Consider the following 22,810-nt stretch of genomic DNA (forward strand, 5'->3'; position numbering starts at 1 on the left):
ACCCCAGACACTACTCACCAAGGTAGAATGTAGCGCATTATCTTTATAAGTAGTGTCATGCCAATTGAGCTAGATGTTCCCTGAGACCATGGTCCCCAGTGGCTCTGACCTTTTATCTGTGATAATTAACAAAAGAATAGTAGCAACTCAACATTTATTGGGTGCTTACTATGTGCCAGGCACTGTGCTAAATGCTTTATATGCACTATGTTACTGACTTCTCAATCAACCCTATTTCATATATACCATTATTATCCTTATCTTACAAGTGATGAAGTAACAGCCCAGAGAGGGTAAGTCATCTACCCGAGATCACACAGTGAGTTGCACTATTTCGAGTGTCAGGCACAGAGCTTGGCACTTTATATTCATTCCTTCTAATCATCACAGCCATAATAATAATGATAGTTATCACTCTTCTGCAGCACTGAGAAAGCCACCTTTTCCCTTGATGTCCTGTGACATCCTTCCTTCTTGACAAAAAGGCTTTGGCTTCCTCAGATGCATGTGTGTGCCCCATGTCTTCCAGGGCACCTACACCTTCTCAGACGGGCTGCAGTATGAGCCTAAGAACTGGCATTACTGTGACAGCTATGATCGGAGGTTCTACACGGAGATTTGCAATGGCTTGAAGCCTGCAGGTACCCAGGCATCTTCCTTTTCCTTCACACCCAGACTAAGAGCGAAACTAAAGACAGTTTTAAGTCAGTGAGCCATAGCCTATTGAAAGTAACCCAAGGAAGAAGAGGAGTAGGTGCAGCAGGACACAGCCAGGTTCTAGAGCCAGAAAAGCCAGGACTCAGATCTCAGCTCCTCTCCACTAGCTGGATCCGTGGGCAAGGGACTTCACCTTCCTGTGCCTCAGTTTCTTCACCTACAAAATGGCGAAATAGCATCACCTACCTCACAAGATAGTTGTAAATAGGATAATTTCATGTAGTGTTTAGAACAGTGTCTTACACACTGGTAAGCACGCGGAAGCACACAGTACATGTCAGCTATTATTATTTGTAGTTCCATCTATAACACTAAAATTTGTGTAAATATTACAAAGAAAGAGGAGAGGGTGAAGGAGCAGCACTGACAGAGCATGTGCTCTGCATATCAGGTGCTGGGTGAGGGTTTCTGTAAACCCCATCTCATCAAATCTCCAGACGACCCTGCCTTCTTGGGCCCATGTCATAGGGGAGAAACCTGAGGTCATAGAGCCCAAAAGTGTTTCCCAGTGGCAGAACTCACACTGTAGTCCCAGTCTTCCTCTCTGAGGCCTCCTGTATCACACTACCTACATAAACCCGTGTTCCACTTTGAAGGGTTACATTTGGGCCTGGGGTGTGGATGCTGAGTGGCCTCCAAAGAGACTCACCTATATTCTGAGACTTGTGCAATGTCAGCTGAACCTCAAGAAAAGCACAGTTCTTGACACAGCAGAGACAACATATCCAAAATGACAGATGAGAAAATGACTTTATAAACTGTAAATATATTTCATTTAACTTAAATGGCTTTGTGGGAAGGTAGTTTAAAGTGCAACTGTAAAAAAAAAAAAAAAAAAAATCCCCACTTGAGTTATGAGAGATAATTTGTTGTAGTTGGCAAAGCATGGAGTTGGTAAACCTAGGTTTGAGTCTAGCATTTCCTCTCAGTAGCTGGATGAGCCTAGGCAAGTCAACCTCCATTCAGGCAGAAAGGTCCCCAAAACACCAAGGCACTGGAGTCAGGCAGACCTGAGTTCAAACCCTGGCTCCTCCCCTTTCTGCCTTTGTGACCAGGTGAGCATTCTTCTCTCCCTTTGCTTTCCTGACATTCCACTCTCCCATTTTTCTCCTTTGCCAGCTCCTTCCCCCACCACCCTGCCTCAATTATTAATGTTGGGGTTCCCCAGGCTCTCTGTCTTAGGCCCTCTTCTGTTATCATTCTATACCTTCTCCCCAAACAAGCTGGTTCACTTCCAAGCTTTCAATTACCACCAGCTTCCAAATTGAAATCCAAATCCCTGAGCCTCAGATTCCTGTGTCCAACTCCCCAGCACCTGTATTTGGTTATCCCTCAACTTGCCTGCAATGACTTCCAACTACCTAGTGATCACAACCCCAGTAAATGTCACTCATCCACTTGAACCTAATCCTCCTTACCCCTATCCAGCATATGCAATCAATCGCCTGGTCCTATGGATTCTGCCTCTTAAATATATTCATACATTTGCTCATTCAGCAAATATTTATTGAGCTGTGTGCTGGGTAGTGTCCTCTTCCTCCTCTCTGCCACTGTCCTCCCTTTTCCAGACCTCCATCATCTCCCCGCTGCATTACCTGATCTGAGGTCCACCCTTGACCTCCTCTGGTCCTTTCTCCATTCTGCAGTCACTTTTATCTTTTAAAACTGAGAATCTGACTATTCCTCCTTTCCTGCAACCCTTCAGTGCCTCTTTACTGCCCTAAAGATAAGCTTCCAACTTCTCAAATGCCTTACATTCTCTGGCTCCTGCTGGTGTCCCAGCCTCATCCCCTGCTGCCTGCCTTCTCTGATCTCTCTCCTCTCTGGCCATGCTTGCTTTCTCTCTGTTCCTTAAGAAACCAGGCTCTCTTCTGCCATTCCCTCTGCCCAGAATTCTCGAACCCTCTCACTTCACCCAAATAACTCTTTCCTATCCTTCAGGTCCTTTTTTCTGGGACCCCCTATGGCATATTACAGAGCACCCATATTCTCCTTCTGTGCCCTGATCATGGGTGTTTAGTATCTGCCTTCCCCAGCAGACTGTGAGCTCCATGAGGGCAAGGACTGTGCCTGTCTTATTCACCACTGCATCCCTAGTGCCTAGCACATTGCCTGGCACACGGTAGATACTTAATAAAAAGCTATTGTCAAACAGGGATAAAAGAATATTGACATCATGGGGGAGGGGTGGTAGAGAGTGAGTTTAGGAGAGTGAAGGCAATGACATTACAAACATTTCCTGAGTACCTACTCTGTGTCAGACCCGGGGCAGGCCCGGCGTCCCAGAGATGAGAGGGAAGTCTTTTAATTGCTCCTTATCCAGACTCAATTTGAGAACTTGGTAATTCACTCCTCCTGGGTTAGTTGTGATGAGGCTGCAGGCAAAGAGCCCTCGGCTTCAGGCCCTCAGTTCTCACATGGTGGCTGGCTTTGCCGAAGCTGGGCCTCTGCCAGTCTCGAAGGCAGTGCAGTGATGCTCCCTGCACCAGCCTGGCCCTTCCCCTTCTACAGTGGCTCCCAGGAGAGCAACTTTAGCTTAAGTAGCCATTTCCTTCCCAAGTCACTCAGCACTTTGCAGACCTCTCCAACAACCTCCTCCTCAACCTCCCCACAGCCCCACGAGGCAAGCACGGTAAACACAGCTCCCTTCTCCTGCCTGCAAGGCAAGGTGATGGTTAAGAGGGCCCCTTCAGCTCTCTGAGCCTCTGTTAGATGGGCATTGGCGTGAGGCTTCAGTGAGAGAATGTCTCTAAAGCACTTGGCACAGAATAGGTGCCCAGCAATCATTATTAACCAACATAAGAGCACTTACTGTGTACAGGACACTGAGCTATGAACATGGTGCTGTGCTCAGTGGGCATCCAGCCCTCAGTTCATTGCAACAGGAAATTACAGGAACTCCAAATTAGAAGGAACCTTAGAAGTTATTTATTCCAAACTTCCACCCCTTACTCAAGCCACAGCAATTCCAAGATACACAACAAATGGTGGCATAACCTGAAAGATGTCCTGACTCCTCTTTCTCTCCTGGGGATTTAAATGTCTGTGGTCCTGGGGCCTATCCCTGGGCTTCCTCCTCCTCTGATGTCAACAGCATAGGCTGCTAGGCTTGAATTCTGGATCTGCTGCTTCCTAACTAGATGACTTTGGGCAAGTGACTTCATCTCTCTGAGCCTCAGTTTTCTTACCTGTAAAATGGGTCCACAGGGTTGCAGTGATGATTAAATAAAATAGTAGGAGTCAAGCACTTAGCACAATGCTTGGAACATAATAAACACTCAATAAATGGCAGCTGCTATTATAATTTTGGTGACATTCAAGGCTCTCTATTACCAGGTCCTTGCCCACCCATCCCATTTCTTTCCTACTGTTCTCATATGCACCCTGCTCTACAAGATTTCCTGACTGAGGCATAATAGTTCATGCCTCTGGCCATTGCCCATTTTGAATGCCATCTCTGTCTTAGATCTGCCCCTCCTACCCATCTGAACAACTGATTCAACCTCAGGGTCTCTCTGACTGCAGAACCTGCACCCTTTGTCATAGTGTCACTGGAAATGGAGGATGGGGTTAAGGGAAGAAGGAGGGGGATCTAGTTCCCAAGACCCTGCTCACAGGGCCATTTTCAAAACATTCCTTTGGGGCATTGTTCCTGCTGCTGTCACTCTGTATCCTGAACCCAAAGCCAAACCCACTGCCATCAAGTCAATTCTGACTCATAGCAACACTATAGGACAGGGTAGAATTGCCCCCATAGGGTTTCCAAGGCTGTAAATCTTTACGGAAGCAGACTGTCACATCTTTCTCCCTCGGAGTGGCTGATGGGTTTGAACTGCCAGCCTTTTGGTTAGCAACTGAGTGCTTTAACCACTGCACTACTAGGGCTCCTCGTATCATGAATAGGGAGTGTTTATTCCAACAGTGGAACCAAAGATTCACATGAGCAACTAGCCAAAAGTGGACTTTATGGGGGGATCAGGTTTGGATTTGGCCCAGGTGGTAAATGTCAATTATGTCCTTTCAAGGTATCTCTCAACTCACCAACATGGACCCACCTAGAAAAATCCCTGAAGGCTGTTATGATTGTGGAGATGGGTTCTATGACCCGGTCACGAGGATAATCAAGGACTACAGGAATCGCTACCTGAGAAGTGCAGGTATGTTTATTCCAACATTCTGCAGCACATATTTTATCTTCATCCACACAGAGGTTTGTGCACACATGTGGACCTTTGGTGAGAAAGAAGCTTTTGCTGGTACCAGACAAAAAGTGATTATCTGAATGCTCTGCTACCTGGACTACTCATGGCTGGCAAGTATGTACTAAGTCTGCACATAGTCACAGTGAGATAAAGGATATTAGTGGTCTAATTGTGATGGCACATAAGTGTAGCACAAAGAAAGAAAGAAAATATTTTTCATGCATCCTTTCAACAACTATTTAATGAGCACCCACTGTGCTTGGTGCTGGGGATAAAGCAGGGAAAAGGTAAACACAAACCCCCTTCCTCAGGGAGCTTATATTCTGATAGGTAGCAGAGAAATACTATAAATGGTTGGTTACATCAGGAATAAGTACCATGAAAGGGAAAAAAACATGGCTCAGGTAGGGGGTAAAAGTGGGGTTCCCAGAAAAGTGAGAGTGGTGCTATAGGAGCACAAAGAAGGGGTACCTAATCCAGAATTGGAAAGTCAAAGAAGGCTTCAAGGAGGAAATGACATCCAAGCTGAGACCAGAAGAATAACTGGAAAATGGCCACAAGGCTAGGGGAATTTCCCAGACAGAGGAAACAGGATATGCAAAGACCTACAGGTGAGAGACACCATGCAGTCCAAGAAGGCTGATTGGCCCCTCATCCAGAGAAGTACCTTGGAAGGTCTAGAATCTCAGTTTGGTGAGTGAACCCAAGGCTGATCAGACTGAGAAGGACTGATTTAAGTGACCAAACTCACAGGAGGCCAATGTACAAATGAGAACATGAACATTTTTGTTTAACACAGTTATTCCTAATCTTTCTCCTTTATGAAGTCACAATCCCACTAGGAATAATAAAAGCTATTAACCCTGTCCCCAGAAAAATGCCCACACATGCACACAAACATGGCATGTGGATATACACACACTCACTCATGTACACACACTCATGTACACACACACACACACACACACACACACACACATAAACACACACACCATTTTGCATGTAATCTTAAGAGGGTGATAGTTCCTCTAAAGACCCAGGTTAGGGAACCCTCCTCTATAATGAGAAAGAAATTGCCAGGTACCGGAATGCCTGTGCTGGCTGGTGAGAGCATTCTCTTTCTGTAGGGAAATTTACTTGGTAAGTCAATGATGGTCAGAAGGTTGCCTTGTGGGGCTGGAATAACAGCAAAGGGAATTGATCAGCTGATCTTATGTCTGGAATCCTGGAGCTGAGATGCTGCCAACCTACTAGGCGCTACTGGAGGAACATGGAACATGCTCATGTTCCAATTCTTCTGGCTCAGATTTCTTTGATGATTTCCCCTTTTCCATTAACTTATTATGCCAGATGTTAATATGCTCACCATGAAGTTTCTTGGTCAAATAAGCAAAGGAATTGTTGAATTAAAAAAACGCTGAACAGGTGTATTTACTGAAGGGCTTCTCAGAGCTTTTAATATGCTAATATACTTTCTACTTTTCCTTCGTGGCGTTTATTTCAACTGGAATCAAATATGCATTTGTGTAATTATTTGCTTAATATCTGTCTCTCTCACTGGACTATCAAATCCATGTCAACAGAGACTGTGTGACTTATCTCTGCTTCTGTCAGTCAGGGTCTAGTGAGAAAAACAGAAACCACTCTAGGTATTTCAACAGAAGGAATTTACTGTCGGGAAGTTGGTAAAATGAGTGTTGGAGAACTGAAAGAGTAAAAGGAAGGGCATTGAGGTAACAGAAATTAACTGCAGGCAGCAGTTACCACCTCAAGGACTTGGGAACAAAAGGAAGAGATTAGATTCTTAGAACCTAAAAGATTGATGGAGGGACCCCAAGTTGCTGCAACCCAGACCTCCAAGAAGAGGACACTGCCCAGCTGGTGTGGTTTCTTAGGAGCTCAGAGGAGGGGCCCTGCAGAACTGGGACCCAGCCCCCTCTCAGGAGGGAGCATTGCCCAGGAGAGCCTCTGAAGAGAGAACAATGAAGCTGTTTCTAGCAGTGTGGAAACAAAATGGAAATTAGAAGTGAAATGCTACTGTTGAGATGACAATGACAATGAACAGCAAGAAAAACAGAAACAAGTGTGTCCCCTCTCCACCCTTCTGCCTTGCAGCACCTAACTGGAAGACAGCTGACAAAGTAGAAATGTAGTTCACAGTTCCAGTGCCACCATCAAAGCAGAGTACAGAAGGGTGGATAATCAGCAGCTGCATAATTTAGGCACAGTCTACTCCTTTTGTTGCTCAGCATCCATACACACTCTTCTCCATATATCTAAACTTCCATATAACCAAAAATAACAAATTTACACCTTTATCTAACAAGGTGCAACTGTCCTTCATATTAATACAAAAATATTCTCACCTTGAATGAAGAGAACAGGATACAACGAAAAGATTAGTCCGAAGGGCTAATTATCCACAGCTACCAAGGCCTCCACCGGACTGAGTGCAGTACGGCTGGATAGTGCCTGGCTTCCACCACTGAATGCTCTGACCAGGATCACAACAGAGGGTTCTGGACAGAGCTGGAGAAGGATGTAGAACGTAATTCTAACTCACAAAAAAAACACCAGATTTACTGGCCTAAAGGAGACTGGAGAAACCCCGAGAGTATGGCCCCCAGACACCCTTTTAGCTCAGTGGTGAAGGTATCTCTGAGGTTCACCGTTCAGCCTGGGAGTGGACAGCCCCGTAAAACCAAATGAGACTAACAAGGTACAGGAGTCCAGTGACAAGCGCCAGGAGGCAGAAGGGGACAAGGAAGCTGGTGATAGGGAACCCAAGGTTGAGTAAGGATATTGTTGATGTGTTGTGAGATTGTTAACCATTGTCATAGGGCAACATTTGTAGTAACTGTTAAATGAGAAACTATTTTGTTCTGTAAGTCTTCATCTTAAGTGAGAATAACAGCACAATTGGAAGAGCGTAGTCAATGGCACTGAACTGTGCATGTAGAAATTTTTGAAACGGTGTATCTTTGGCTATGTGTATTTTCACCAAAAAAAAAAGGTTGAGAAGTTAGAGGGTTGACATGTTGTGGGGTTGTTAACCAATGTCATAAAACAATATGTGTATTACTGTTTCATGAGAAACTATTTGTTCCGTAAGCCTTCACCTGAAGTACAATAAAAAATAAAAATAATTAAAAAAAAAATTCTCACCTTCTCTCCCAAAAAAGAGCCGTGAAGCCCCAATAAGCATTGTATCCATCTTTGAGTGCTGTTATTCCTTGAAAGTCCCACCAGAATACTCTGTAACCTATGAACTATTGCTATTACACCTTCTATAAAATAATAAGGGGAAAAGAGAAAAGAAATTGGTTAATACAAACAAATGTATATAGATAATAGATCAATAGATAGATTGATAGATGATATACACATACATACACGTGTAAGCAAGGAAGAAAACTCTGCTATAGTCCTCTTACTATAACTGGTCATGAGACCGTAGTTAAGGTTTATAAATTCCTTCTTCCGTTATTCATTCCATGCCCCTTTTGCCCATAGCCTGCACTTCAAGTGAACTGGTTCTTACATGGTAGGGTGACCCAAAACTTTATTCTTGAAAGGTCTGAATCTTTATTAGCTGTTATGGGTTAAATTGTGTCCCCCAAAAAGATATGTTGAAGTCCTAACCTCTAGTACATGCGAATGTGACCTTATTTGGAAGTAGGTTCTTTGCAGATTAATTAGTTAACATGAGGTCATACTGGAGTAGAGTGAATCCTAATCCAGTATGACTGATGTCCTTAGAAGAAAAAGAGAAGAGACACAGAGCAACACGGAGGAAAGTCAGCCATGTGAAGACAGAGACAGAGACTGGAGTTACGCTACCACAAGCCAAGGAATGCTTAGAACCACCAGAAGCTAGAAAAGGCAAGGAAAGATTCTTCCCGTAGAGACTTCAGAGAAAGCTTGGCCTTGCTTTCAGACTTCTATCCTCCAGAACTATGAGAGGAAAAACTTTCTGTTGTTTTTAACCACCTAGTTTGTGATACTTTGTTATGGCAGCCCTGGGAAACTAATACACTGGTTCTGCCATTTCAGTTGCTGTCTTTTTTTTTTTTTTTTTTTAATTTTACTTTTGCCGGTGGATGTACTAAAAGGTGCCGCAGAGAATCCCCTGGGTTCCATAAAGAGATCCGTTGCGCCCACTCTATGGCAGCAATTCAATTTCCCCTTGGCAATCAAGATCAATCACTCCAGCCAGGACAGTATCCCCTTCTTTGCCGGCTGTTTCAGTGGCATAAGGAGCCTGAAATGGCCAGGTGGCTGTTTCAACTTCCAATTTAATGAAACTATTGTTGTATCACCTGGTGAGACCATTCCTCCTCTTGAGTACTAAGACTTTTGAACTAGAAAAGTTCAAAGTTGCAGGGAAGGAAGGAAAAATTCTGCTTAATAACAGGCACACTGCTGTAACCCTAGCACCTAGCACAGTCCCAGGCACACAGTAGGTGCTCAGTAAGTGTATATGAAACAAATAAGTGAAGGAATGAACGCATGAACGCGTACTGTGAATCTCTACCAGGAAGATGTAGTCGTATCATTTCTCAAACTTATCTGACCATAAAATTAGTTGGGAGGTAGGGTAGTAGGGAGCATTTTATGAAACTGGAGTTCCAGGGAACATATTTTGGGGAATTCTGTGTTAGTACAGCCTGTACAGGCAGTCCCTGAGTTACAAACGAGATCCACTCCTTACTCTGTCTTTAAGTCAAATTCGTAGGCAAGTCAGAACAGGTGCATATGGTTCTTATTTAGCCTTCAGTGCAAGAAAAGGCTCAAAGCCTTCTCAATGATTTAAAAGCTGCACATGCAGCAAGTAAAGGTGACTGTGATGAAGAATTTGTTGTGAGTAGGGGTTAGTTCAGTTGTTTCAAAATGTGGACAAATTTGCATAACATCAAAGGGCAAGTACAAGTTGTCCATAAATCGGACATTTGTAACCTGGGGACTGCCTGTACATTCTTTCTTCAGTTGTGGTACAATACAACTGATTGATTCTTGGCTTTTTAGATTTGAATTGTATTCCAGTCCTGCCTCTGTGAGATGACATTCCAGTCTCTTGGAGACTCCCTTGGTCTAGTAGGGAAGACAGACACATAAACATACAATTACAGTATCTTCTAATGTGGGTTCTGGTGGAGGAAAGGCCTGGAGGATGAGGGGGCATCAAGGAGGAGAACTGATCTCCTGGCTGGGGTGGAGGGTGTCAGTCAGGAAAAAGATCATAGAAGTGGTTGGTGTTAAAGAATGAGTAGGGATTTCATGAACTGGAATGCTGGGGAAGGGCATTCAAGGCAGAGGGAACCGCACGGGCAAAGGCACAAACGTATGAAAAGGGTTGGCATGCCCAAAGAACCAGAAATTGTAGCTCCCAGAATCCTGTGGGTAGAAGTCATTCTTGATGATTGTTATGGACTGAATTGTGTCCCCCCAAAATATATGTCAACTTGGCTAAGCCATCGTTCCCAGTATTGTGTGATTGTCCACCATTTTGTCATCTGATATGATTTTCTTTGTGTTGTAAATCCTGCTCCTATGATGTTAATGAGGCAGGATTAGAGGCACTTATGTTAATAAGGCGAGACTCAATCTACGAGATTAGGTTGTGTCTTGAGTCAATATCTTTTGAGATATAAAAGAGAGAAGCCAGCAGAGAGACAGAGGGACCTCATACCACCAAGAAAGTAGTGCCAGGAGCAGCGTGTATCCTTTGGACACAGGGTCCCTGCGTTGAGAAGCTCCTAGACCAAGGGAAGATCCATGACAAGGACCTTCCTTCAGAGCCGACAGAGAGAGGAAGCCTTCTCCTGGAGCTGGCACCCTAAATTCAGACTTCTAGCCTACTCTATGAGAGAGTAAATTTCTGTTTGTTAAAGCCATCCACTTGTGGCATTTCTGTTATAGCAGCACCAAATAACTAAGACAATGATAAATTAAAAAATATATCATAGGAAGAGAAAACCATTCTTAGGAAGTCTGGAGAAGGAAAGACACTGATGAGTGTTTGTGAATAAGTACTTGCTATGGGTCTGGCTCCATGTTAGGCAGTGTCACAGTGTCACAGAATCTTCTCTCAAGGAGCAGAAGAAAGGGAGAGTAAAATGGAACATCACAATATAGAGTTGCTGCAAGAGAACCGGGTAGAGATACCTAACCCTGGGGGTCAGCAGGTCAGAGAAGCTTCCCTAGAAGAAGCAAGATATAATCTGAAACCTAAAAAAAAGCAGACAAATGCAGCAGGTTTGGGAAGAGTGATAAAGGCAAATGGAACAACATGTTCTAAGGATTGGAGGTAGGGGAGAACATTGCATGTCTCAGATGCTACAAGTAGTTCAGGAGCATGAGATAATAGTATATGAGGGGAAGAAGAGTAATAGACGAAGCCCAAGAGGTGGGCACGCTGAGGGCAGTAGGGGAAGAACGTGGTGTCTTTTCACCTGAAGGCATTGGGGAGCAAGGGAAGGTTTCAGGCAGGTAGAGTAGTAACTGATTTGTCCTTTAGAACAATTTCTCTGGTTGCACATGGAGAAGGGGCCAAAGAGAGTAAGATTAGACAAGAGATCCTTCTTGCAAGGTGGTGGGAGAGGGACATCTGAAGGACCATGGCCCCCAGGTAGTGGGACTAGAACACCTGAGTTCCAAGTCCTAGCCCCAGCTCACAGGCTGCCTGCTGGCTGACCTGGACCAGTGCCTTCCCTCTCTGGACCCCTTTCTCTTCATCTATAAAATGAGGGAGTTGGGCTGGATAATTTCTAGGGTCCTTCCAACCCTAAGAGTCTATGATGGAAGAGAAAGGTAGCCAAGGGGTATTTTGGTCATGATATTATAGGACAGATCAAGTTCTGAGCATCCTGAAAACCACTAAGAGGGAGTCTCTGTCTGTGGCCACCTAGTCATTACCCCTGACTCACCTCCCCCTACAAGGGACTGATTCGGGCTTCTGTCCATCTTCTGTTTTCTCCAGTGCTCTTTCTCCCCTGCATTCCAATCTGCCCCCATAAACAGTGCTTCCTGTTGGCATCCTGAAGGCATGGGGCCCCTGGCCTTGCGGGCCTGAAGTGGGTGACTGGGGCCATCCCAGAGTAAACAGAGTGGCCTCAGCCACTGCTATTACAAAGCACATGGGTCAGAGCTGGGGACACTCATTTTATGGGAGGTCATGGGCTGGGGCACCAGAAGAAGAGTCCCCTTGGTTCACCTTCCCACATTTCTGAACTGCCTTGGTGCCTTCTCTTTCTCCTGTTTGCTCATTGTCCCGCCAGAGAAATTTGCTGTGGGCCTGACTAGAAACCCCAGGATGGCTAAACTGCAAACATGCTTGACAAATCTGGGTTTGCTAGACTTGGGTTTCCTTTAACTGGGAATTGTGGTACCTGCCTTACAGGATTGCTGTGAGAATTTAAACCCATCCTTCCACTCATCAAAAATTCTTTGGGTACCTACAATGTGCCAGGCTCTGGGGACCGGGGCAGGCAAGACTGTGGCTCTCAAACCTTTGGACCATGGCCCACAGTAAGAAACATTTTACATCATTACTGAGTCAATCGTGAACCATGAACTATGCTGTGCATGAAATTGATTTCACAACCCTCTTAGGGGTCAGGACCAGCCGTTGGAAGACCACTGTTCCAGGCAGCCTTCCCTGACCACCTCTCTCTCTGTCTTCCTCCTCCACTGCTCTGTGTGGGTTAGGTGCCCCTCCTCTGTGCCCCACATGCCTCCCTAACAGCACTTAGCCCATGACCACAGAATATTGTTATCTTCCCCACTAGACTGGGAGCTTCTTGAGGGCAGGGACTGTGTGATTGTGTTTGATTTATCACTGTGTCCCCAGAACCTCACAGTGGTCCCACAAGTTGGATCTTATTAAATGTTTGTGAAAGAAGAGCAGGCAGGCAGAGCACCTGCCTTCAAGTCTCCTGTAGTCTTCAACTAAGTTATATGGAAGTTCAATACCTGGCACATAATAGACAAGTTAATATTTCAAATAATAAAAACAATCCATTGTATTTTTATGTACCTCAGAGTTTTCAAAGCAGTTTACCATCCATCAGAGGTCTCTAAGCAGTGGCTCTTAGGCCAGATTTGGTCTGCAAAGATCTTTGGCTGCCCCAGTGCTTGAAATCGGGTTTGGGAGTCTAGGTGGGCCATGTACTGCCCAGGTTCCCCTACTCCCTGCTATCTGACCCCCAGCAGTGTCAGTCATTTCTGGTACTCACCTTAAGTCCTTTGAGCTTGTGAGCCCAGCATCTCACGTGAATGTCCCATGCATTCAGTGAGCTAGGAATGCGTTCATCCTGAGATCTGGAAACTAGGTCTCAGAGTGATGAATGACTGGCATCAGGTCCCACAGACTGGGGATGGGGAAGCTGGAACTCAAACCTAATCCCATCTCACTACAAGTCGAGTGGTATTTCCACTACGCCCTGCTGCTATCTCTGTTGGGATCATAAAACCCTAAATGATAGCAACTCAATACAGGCAATACTCCAGTCAACACAGCAGACATAAAACAAAATAGAGCCTGCGTTAGGACCTCTCACCCTGCTGGAGGCTTAATTGCTGGGAGAGGTCATGGAGACAATGGGGTGCCGTGGTTAAACACCCAGGGTCTTGAATTGACATCCCTGACTGGCGTCTAGTCCTGAATCTACCACTGACCAGCTGTGTGACCATAGGTAGGGTACTCGCCCTCTTAGAACCTCAGCTTCCTCGTCTGTAAAATGGGCATTGTAGTAGTACCTATCTGGAGGAGTTGTGATTAGGGAAATAGCAACGGGCACAAGGCACATGCTCAGTAACTGGTAGTTGTGCTATTATCATTATGATGCTTACTGACTCAGGCTGGAGGTGAATCAAGTGAGTTAGGCCCTGGGATTTGCTAAGACTTCTCTAGGTGCTCAAGAGAAAGGAAGTCTCTGGGGAGACTGATGTGATTGGATATGCTAGGTCTTTCGGCCTCCTTGGGGGTTTTGCTTGGGGAATGAAATACTGAAACTTAGAGGCCTGCAGGCTCTTGGTGATGGCATTCAGAGCTCCAGCCTAACTTTGAAGCCCCACCTTCCACCCTCCTGTCCCTTTAGCCCATGTTCCAACCCAACCAGATTAGCTGCCATTCATTGATAAACACATCCAGTACTTTCTAATGTCTGTTCTCACCTCATACATTCCCCCAGCCAGGAATGCCCTTCCTTCTTTCCTCTACTTATCACAGTCCCCTCATCTCTCAAGGCTTAGCGCATAACAGAAGACCATGAAGTCTTCTCCCGTAACCCCCAAAGAATGATGTGTAGCTTTACCTGGATTTCCACAGCTTAGGGAAACGAAGCTGGGAAAGGAATGCTCATTGTGGAGGCTCTTTGCCAGGCCCTGTGCTGGGCACTTTACCTGCTTATTTCATCTGCTCTTTCCTGCCACCCCAAGTGGGTAATATTCATGAGCCACAATTTTCAATGAGTATGCCTAATCTCAGATAGGTTAATAATTTGTTCAAGGTCACACAGCTAGTGATAGCCAGACTGGGACCCCAATATGCCCAAAGCCTGTTCTTTTTCATTCTTCTGGCCAGCACAGTGTCCTAGCATGTTCTTAACTCAGCTGTCTCCCTGCTAGACAAGGCCATGTCTGATGCATATTTATTCTTCCACCATACACAGTTCATGGCACCAGTGGGAGCTCAGTAATGTTCCTAAATGAATGAAAAGGTCCGTTTTATAGTCTTAGGACAGAAACACCACAGTCCCAAAATGAGATGATACCTTATTTGAAAAAGGGTTCTTTACACATTGGGAGCCAATAAGGAAGCATTTGAAGATATCTGGGATAATTACATTTAATATGGTGGGAAACTGGGAGATTAACTCTATCCCTTTCCCCTCCTACATGTCCCTTTCACTCCTCTCAGGAAGGATAAGCCAAAGGCATGTTAGCAGTTTGTACGTGCATTTCTTTCATGTAGCTGTTGCTTGCCTAAACGTTACTAGTAGCAGTTATTTGCAAAATAACTGTACCACTAATCCTTACTCCCCCACTCCCCCACCACCAATTAATGATACCCCATGTGAGTGTCTCAGATGAAAGGCACATTATTAATATTCAAAGAAAAAAACCCTCATAACCATTTTAACATATACAACTAACAATGAACTAAATTTGCTTTGTGGAAGACAGAGAGTGAGCATCCCAAATTAGTTTATGTAAAAGCTGAAATTCTTCCCCGAAAGGTCTCAGTACCATCCTCAAAGAATATCCTGATCATCAGAAATGCCGTCAAGATTCCCGCCAACATTATCCCCTTTGTTGTCTGAAATGTCGAATCAAGCACATCTGGCAAATGTCCTAGAGCTCACAAATCTTTCAAACAGGGTATAATTCCCAATGGTTAAAGAGATAACACCACCACTTAATCGTGCTGCTCTTCAAAATAGCACCAACTTTCCTTCAATCAGAAACAATGGCTTTGGCTTCTTAAAAATACCACACGCCAGTGATTATTTGCAGAGAGGGCCCCTTCGTATTTGAACCTGTGGGTTCCAGACAGAATTTAAAATCAAGATCACAAGCCTGATTTGAATGTACACTCAGTTAGATGGAAAATGGGAAGAAGGGGTATGAATTGGGGTCCAAAAAGTGACCTGGCTTGTGTGATTTGAAGTCTTTGGGAGGTGAAGGCTGGCTTCACCAGAATGAGGATGAGGAGGATGATGGTGGTGGCGATGGTGGGGAGAGCTAACATCTATTGTACATTTACCATGCACTAGACACTGTGCCAGGAGCCCAGGTGGCGCAATGGTTAAGCGCTCGGCTGCTAACCAGAAGGTCAGTAGTTGGAACCCACCAGCGGCTCTATGGGAAAAAAGACCTGACTATCTGCTCCCACAAAGATTACAGCCTTGGAAAGCCTATGGGGCAGTTCTACTCTGTCATATAGGGTTGCTGTGAGTCAGAATTGACTCGACGGCAAACAGTACACTGTACTGAGGGGCCAGAGGATGCTCATATGATCCCCATCTGACAAATGAGGAAACTGAGGCTCAGTGAGGTTAAAGAATTTCCCCCCAAATTTCCCAGAAAATAAGTGGCAGGAACTGGGACTCAGACTCAGGCTTGTCTGCTCCTGAGTTTTCTTCTTTGCACTTTACTGTGCCAGCTCCAAGATCATGTGCTAAAAGAAGCATGGACAAGGCGTTTATCCAGACATTGGTGTTTCTCTGCTCCCCACCCACCTTTAGGAAAGGGTTCATCTAAGCTGCTTAGTGAACACCTAGGAATAAAAGATCACTCTGGTCTGCTAAAGTTTCTCTGGCACTGTTTAAACAGTTGAAAACTGGAAAAATTCCAGATGTCCAATAGGAGGGGACTGGTTAAATCACATATGGTATATACAATGCAGCCATTTAAAATGGCAGTAAAGAGAAGGCTCTATTGATATGCAAAGGTATCCATCCCCTATTTTAGGTGAAAAAGCAGGATAATAATAATAATAACTAGCATTTACTTACTACATTCCAAGCACTAGTCTAACCACTTTACATATATTATTTCATCTAATCCTCACAGTAACCCCACAAAATAGTTATCATTATTATGCCCACTTTACAGATGATGGAACTGGGACTCAGTGAAGGTAAAATGCCTTGCCCAAAGTCACACAGATATTAAGTGGCAGAGCTGGGATTTGTACCCAGACCTAGCTGACTTAAGAGCTAGAGATGACATTTGAGCTCGCTCTGAATGAGACGCTGGAGCTTACCATTTGAAGAAAGAACCAAGAATTTCCCTAGCAGCCCAGGTATATAAAAAGTGCACAGCCAAGGGGTGTAAGATTGCAGCAGTAGTTCTTTCTCCCATGATAGTTCTCTGCCCACTTTATTGCTCAAAAATTGGCCAGTGATCAAGAGTCTTTCAGTGCCACTGACAAACATAGACTCCTGTAGTCTTGAAGCCACTGCCTTTCACCTGACAGATGAGGAACCTGAGAGACCCAGTGAGGGCAAATCATAAGCCCGACACCACAGCCTATCAGAGGTGGGGCTGGACTGGACCCAGGTTTCCCGACTGCAGGCCCAGGCTCCTACCACAAACCCAGGATGCCTCTCCACAATGCCTCCCTCGGGGTTTCTGCAAAATGGCTGGGTGACTCTTCTCCACAGACCCCCTCCTGCCATCATCTCTCCAGTGAGACAAAAGGCAATTTACCCAAATGTTGTAATCACCTGGAGGCTGGTATGCAGGGGCATCCATTCCTTATCTGTGGTATTGTTAGCAGAGCCATAATGAATGCTTTGTGGAGGGATAATATCACACTTGTAACTGCCAAATAAAATGCCTGCACAGATCGCACATTCCTGCCAGCCAGACTTGGGCATTTGCTTTGAGCAAAAGGGGTAGGAAAGGATGTTATGAGTATTGCATGCCTCCTCTGTGCCAGGAGCTTGCCACATCTCAGTCCTTTGAGGAATACATCATTATCTTTATTTGGTACATGGGGAAACAGGCTTAAAGAGTAAATAATTTACTGACGGTCATACAGCTAGTAAAGGGAGGAACCAGAATTTGAATCCAGGTCTTCCTGTCACTAGAGGCCATCTCTGAACCAATGAGATACCCTGAGTCATGAACCTCTCTTGAGAATCTGGGCAAAGCCATGGTCCCTCTCCCCAGAAAAATAATATGAGCCCACCCACAGAATTTTGCCCACACAGAACAGAATTAGCCCCCTGGAAGCCATCCATAGGCCCCTGTCAGATCTTGCTGTGGAATAATAGCCTGAGCTGGCTTACTGCCTCTCCCTGTCTGCAGGAACCATGGCTTTGAACCAGTTCATTCCTGTTTGAACCCCTGCTAAAAATTTGTATTTCTACCCCCCAGATATACTCAGTCAGAATCTACATTTTAACAAGATTCCATACATAAGAATCACCCGGGGATCTTGTTAAAATGTAGATTCTGATTCAGTATATCTGAGGTGGAAAGGCAAATTCTCAGCAGGGCTTCGAACCGGTTCAAAGCCTTGCCAGGAAGTTCCCATTGCCATCCTCTCTCCCCACCCCAGTTCCCTGGAAATTCCCTTTCCAGACCCTGTGCCCATCAGATTCTGGTAACAATATGTGCCCCACCCACCCCCTACAGCAGCCTCCTGGAGGCATCCAGAGGACACAACTTCCCCTTCCGTGGCTGGAGTAAACCCCTGCCAGCCCCTGCAATGGTTTGTTTTGTCTCCTTTAATGGAAGCGAATGCAAGGCCAGAGCCCACAGGGCAGGAGCCTCATCTTTCTTCCTCAGCCAGCTCTAGCCAGTCCAAGCTCTGGAACTCAGGACAGTTGGCTGAAACCCCTGCTCAACCTCAGGTCCAGGAGAGAAAGACGTGGTTACCAGCCCTGGTTTTAGAGTCAGACAAAGCTAGGATCAGACCCCAGCTCTGCCATTTACCAATTGTGTGACCTTGAGCTAGTCTCTTAACCTCTCTGAGCTTCAGTTTCCTCATGTGAAAAATGGGGGTAGTAATAGTACCTCCCTCAAAGGGTTGTGATCATTAACTAAGACCATGCAGGGGACCCAGTGAGCACAGGGCCTGGCCAGTGAGGAGTACTTCATGCGTGTTAGCATCACAATTGTGATGATTTTACACATGGAAAATGGAAGGGTGCCTCCGGGGTAAAAAGTTGAGAGGCAGGGACCTCCTTAATTCCACATCCCAAAGGGAGGAGTCAGTGTCCCCTTGGCAAACTGCCCTGTGGCCTCCTCCCATCTGCTTTGATGCTGATCTCAAACATCAAAGGCCTGCGGTTCCCTGATCTCTGGGCCCCGCCCTTGGGAGTTCTGTTGTTCCCCAACATCCTCATTTCTTCTCCACCTACAGCCTCGAGCCTCCTAAGACTCCTCCAGAACACAGGCCTTCACTGGGCCCCTGTGGATACCAGGGTCTCACTTGGGGGCCAGACTCAGACCCTACCCTCCCAAACCAGTGTGGGGGCCAGGGGAAGCAGCTGCATAAACAGACAGCCACAGGCTCTGGGATGGTGGTTCTCTCAACCGAAGCTGAGGACCTGGAGGGAGCCTAAGTACTCGAAAGACTGTAATATACCTGCTCGGAAGACTGTAGTATACCTCCCACTCTCAAAATGTAGTTCAGATTAACAAAAACGTAAACCATAAAATAAGTATATGGAAGGAAGTTTAACAAAATCCTATATCCCCTATGGTGTTTATGTTGATGTTTCAATGAAAATATCAAATATGAGCTTCTTTCCCAAAAAAACAGGGGTGACCCTGCTTCACCGGTGTCAGAAGCACAGTGCAGGGGGAGTACAGAGAAGAGAGTAAGCATGTCTCAAGTACAGTTGAGATGATGTTCTGGAAAAGGTGGTATTTGGCTGGGCCTTAAAGAACTAGAGGTGGATTGCTGCATGGAAGGGAAGGAACAGCATGGGCAAAGGCACAGGATGCAGGAGCTTGGAGTACTCAAGATGGAACACCTGAGATTCTTGTGTGTTAGAATGTGGGGAAGGCATCAAGGGAGGCCTCCCACAGGCAGTGATGGACGGGCTGAGCTTTGATGACTGTGTAGGAGTGGATCTGAGCTAAGCATTCAAGACAGAGGGAGCCAGTGAGGGCTGGAGAGAGCTTTGAATGCTGGGTTAGGGAGCTTAGCCTCAATCCTTCAAACAGTGAGGAGTAAATACATTTCAGTTGCAGAAAGGTTTTTGAAGGACTGCAGCCCTGGAGACAGAGCTGGGTGTGACCCTGCCCACTGACTAGCTGAGTAAGCTTGGGTAGATGACTTCACCTCTCTGAGCCTCTCTATTCCCATGAAATGGGGATAATAACATCCATCTTGCTAGATGGCTGTGAGGATTAAATGAGTTCTAGACTATCATCACTAAGGTCTACAGATTCTTCCATAACATCCCTTCTGCTGTCCACACTGCACTTCCTTAATTCAGCCCTCAGCATATGCCAAATGGACAACAGAGCTCCCAGCTGCCAGTCCCTCACCCCCCATAGCAGCCTCTTGGAAGCATCCAGAGGACACAGCTTCTGCTTCTGTGGCTGGAGTCCATCACCTACATGCAGCAGAGAGCAGGGGCAGAAGGGAGCAGAGGTTCAGAGCAAAGGCTATGAGAGGCCGACCTTGGGCTAGGCACTTCACTTCTTTGAGCCATCTCAGTACAGTGGCTAGGTATCATGGACTTGTTTACAGAATGCAAATTCAATTATAGGAGCTTGAAAAATAAAAGTGGGGAGTAGGGAAGCAAGAAGAACAATCTGAATAGTGCCAGTGATTTTGCATCTACCTCCACGCAGCACATACTTGCCCTGCAGTGAGTGTGTGGAGATGTGAATCAGTTGGTCTCAGCCCCTGTGTGCCTTCTGTCTTGTGAGCATCTTGCCACACAAAGGAGGATTCTAGTATTTAAGGATATGTCTTTTTTGATCAGTGTGGCCCGTAAGCACAAGCCAGCTATGCATCTGACCTCAACAGCAAGAATAGCTCTCTGTTCCAGCAATGTCAGAAAACTGGCTGTATGGCTTAATGAGATGTCCTTTTCCAGAACAGGGCCTTCCTAAGAGATTTCCAAGGGTCGTTGTGGCTATGGGTGCTTTTCCTCTTACCCACCAACTGCAGAACCTAAAATGCCCTCTTAAAACAACCAGCTGTGCATGCTGCAGAGATGTTGACGAGGACCACATGAGATGAGACATGCAAAGTGCAGGCATGGTGCTTGGCACAGGAAGTGCTTCCTAACACAAGGCAGCCATACTCCTTGTCCCAACTCACCCCTCCCCAGTGATAGCCCTAATCCAGCCCTAAACCTAACTCTTGAGGCCCCACCCCAACCATGTCAAAGATATTCAAACAAAACATAACCACACTCCTACATTACACATAAATTTTTTGCTGTTAAAACTTCAAAAGGAGTTTTATACTTCTGCTTGGTAAATTATTTGGCTACAACTCTTCAACAACTGGCTGTGATTTCTTAAGAGTCCTGTGCATGCTGGAGAGTTCTTGCAAAATGAGGAAATCTAGCTTACAAATTGATTTCAAGTGTAACAAGATTGTTTTGATTTCTAAATTTAATAATTAATTAAGTGTGAAGGCATTAATTACAACATTTATTAATTTCAGTTTTGCCATTTTCCTTTTTTACATTTTCAAGTCGATTGTTTCTTCTAAGCCTCTTACGTTTTAGTAGGCCTTGAAAAGCTTGTGGGTGCTGGGCCCTGAGCTTCTAGTCCCTATTGGGTAAAGCATCCAGGCCTAAATCACCCCGACTTTGCCCCGCCCAGCCCAGAAGATGCTCCTTTACAGGGAAAAGCAAGAGCAGCCCCAAACCCTCCCCTCCTGCCCTGCGTCAGGCTCTGTCTGGGCAGTGACCCCTCAGTCAATATTGGCAATGCCGTGGTCTTGGCTTCTGGCCACCACCACCACTGCCAGCAAAGTTCAAAACCTCTTTCTTGTCAAGAGTTATGACAGGGATGCTGGGGCATTGCCGCCCTCACTGTGGGCACTGGCTCCACTCAGGGCCCTAGCCCTGCCCCACCAGCTCACATGGCCCTGCCCCACCAGCTCACGCAGCCCTGCATTTGCACAGAGGGTGGGACAGGCTGTGTGGTGGGTACCTGCCCACAGTATGGGGAGCCTGGTTTACCGTGCATTTCCCATCCCAGCTTGGAGCCACAGTTCACAAAGGAGCCACCTAAGGCCTTGACCCCAGTGGCCCCAGGAAGAAAGGGCAGCCCCTCACAACAGAAACCTCCTTCCCCCAGAGCCTGGTTCAGCTCCTGTCCTCTCTGCCAGCCTGACACTTTGGATGAGCATTGGGCTGTCTGTACAGGTTGGAAATGCCTCCTACCTCTGCGTAGCATGCACACACTCTGATCCAGGTACTCACGTGCTCAAACACAGCTACATTCACACAGTAACATACCATGCATTGCACACTCTTTGAGTATTCACATGTATCACTCACACCATATGCACACTCAGTTATTACCACTTTCAGACATAGCCCCTTACACACTCACAGGCATACACGTATTCACATTTGCATACCTTAACACTCACACTTATTTAGATTCTCACACACATTCACCCAATTGGAAGGAAACACACACATCTGTGCCTGTGCATACACTTGTTGCCTCACTGAGAGTGACTTCGGCATCTCCTCTGCCCTGGTGGAATGAAGTGGGGATAATCATTTCACTCCTGTAGGCCTTGGTCTTCTCATCTCAAAATGGGGACAATCGCATCTCTCTGGGTGCTCTATCCATGTGAGCCTCCCTCCTCTCTCCCAGGGCCAGATGGCTGTTTCATCTGGATCTCCTCCCTTTCCCAGTCTGCACTCCCAACCCCCCTCCCCCAAGTCACACAGGGTGGGAGTTGCATAGCGCTGGTGACCACAGGTGTGCTCCGCCCAAAGGCATCCCAAAAGGTGGCAGAGCTCTACTTGTGGGTGCCCAGTGACCCAAATCTGCCCACTTGCCCTCCCTGGGCTCACCTGCCCCAGCCTGCCCACTTCACTTTGAACAATCATTATCTAAGCTGTGGATCTTGATCGTTATGATGCTGATCCTTGTGTAAAGACCTCTTCCTCCCTCTTGCTCCCCCTCCACCCAAGCAGGGAACCATAAGTCCCAGAGCAGCCCTGAGTTAGTCCCTTAAAATGCTCCATTGCAGGCATCCAGTTGGGAACTAAAGACCTGTGAAGATGATGAAGGAGCTCCACTTCCCGGCGCCTACCAAGCACCATTCATCCTAGCTAACCCTCACTCTGCCTTTGGCAGGTTGTTGTTAGGTGCTGTCGAGTCAATTTCTAACTCATAGTGACTGCATGTGACAGAGTAGAACTGCCCCATAGAGGATGTCA

General features: G+C 46.0%; 1 protein-coding gene across 2 annotated transcripts in view; it reads left to right on the plus strand.

Moving 5' to 3' along the window:
• The window catches only part of MORN5 (MORN repeat containing 5), a 36,861-nt gene that overhangs the window by 6,562 nt on the left and 7,489 nt on the right, over window positions 1–22,810 (plus strand). Inside the window, exons 3-4 of one of the 2 annotated variants that reach the window (XM_004375623.1) lie at window positions 530–641; window positions 4,743–4,874. In XM_004375623.1, coding sequence (XP_004375680.1) covers window positions 530–641; window positions 4,743–4,874 — 244 coding nt within the window. The remainder of the gene's footprint in view (window positions 1–529; window positions 642–4,742; window positions 4,875–22,810) is intronic. The other variant, XM_012555401.1, reaches the window with a different exon arrangement.

The sequence above is a fragment of the Trichechus manatus genome, unplaced genomic scaffold, assembly GCF_000243295.1.
Source record: "Trichechus manatus latirostris isolate Lorelei unplaced genomic scaffold, TriManLat1.0 scaffold00038, whole genome shotgun sequence".
Classification (NCBI taxonomy): Eukaryota; Metazoa; Chordata; class Mammalia; order Sirenia; family Trichechidae; genus Trichechus; species Trichechus manatus.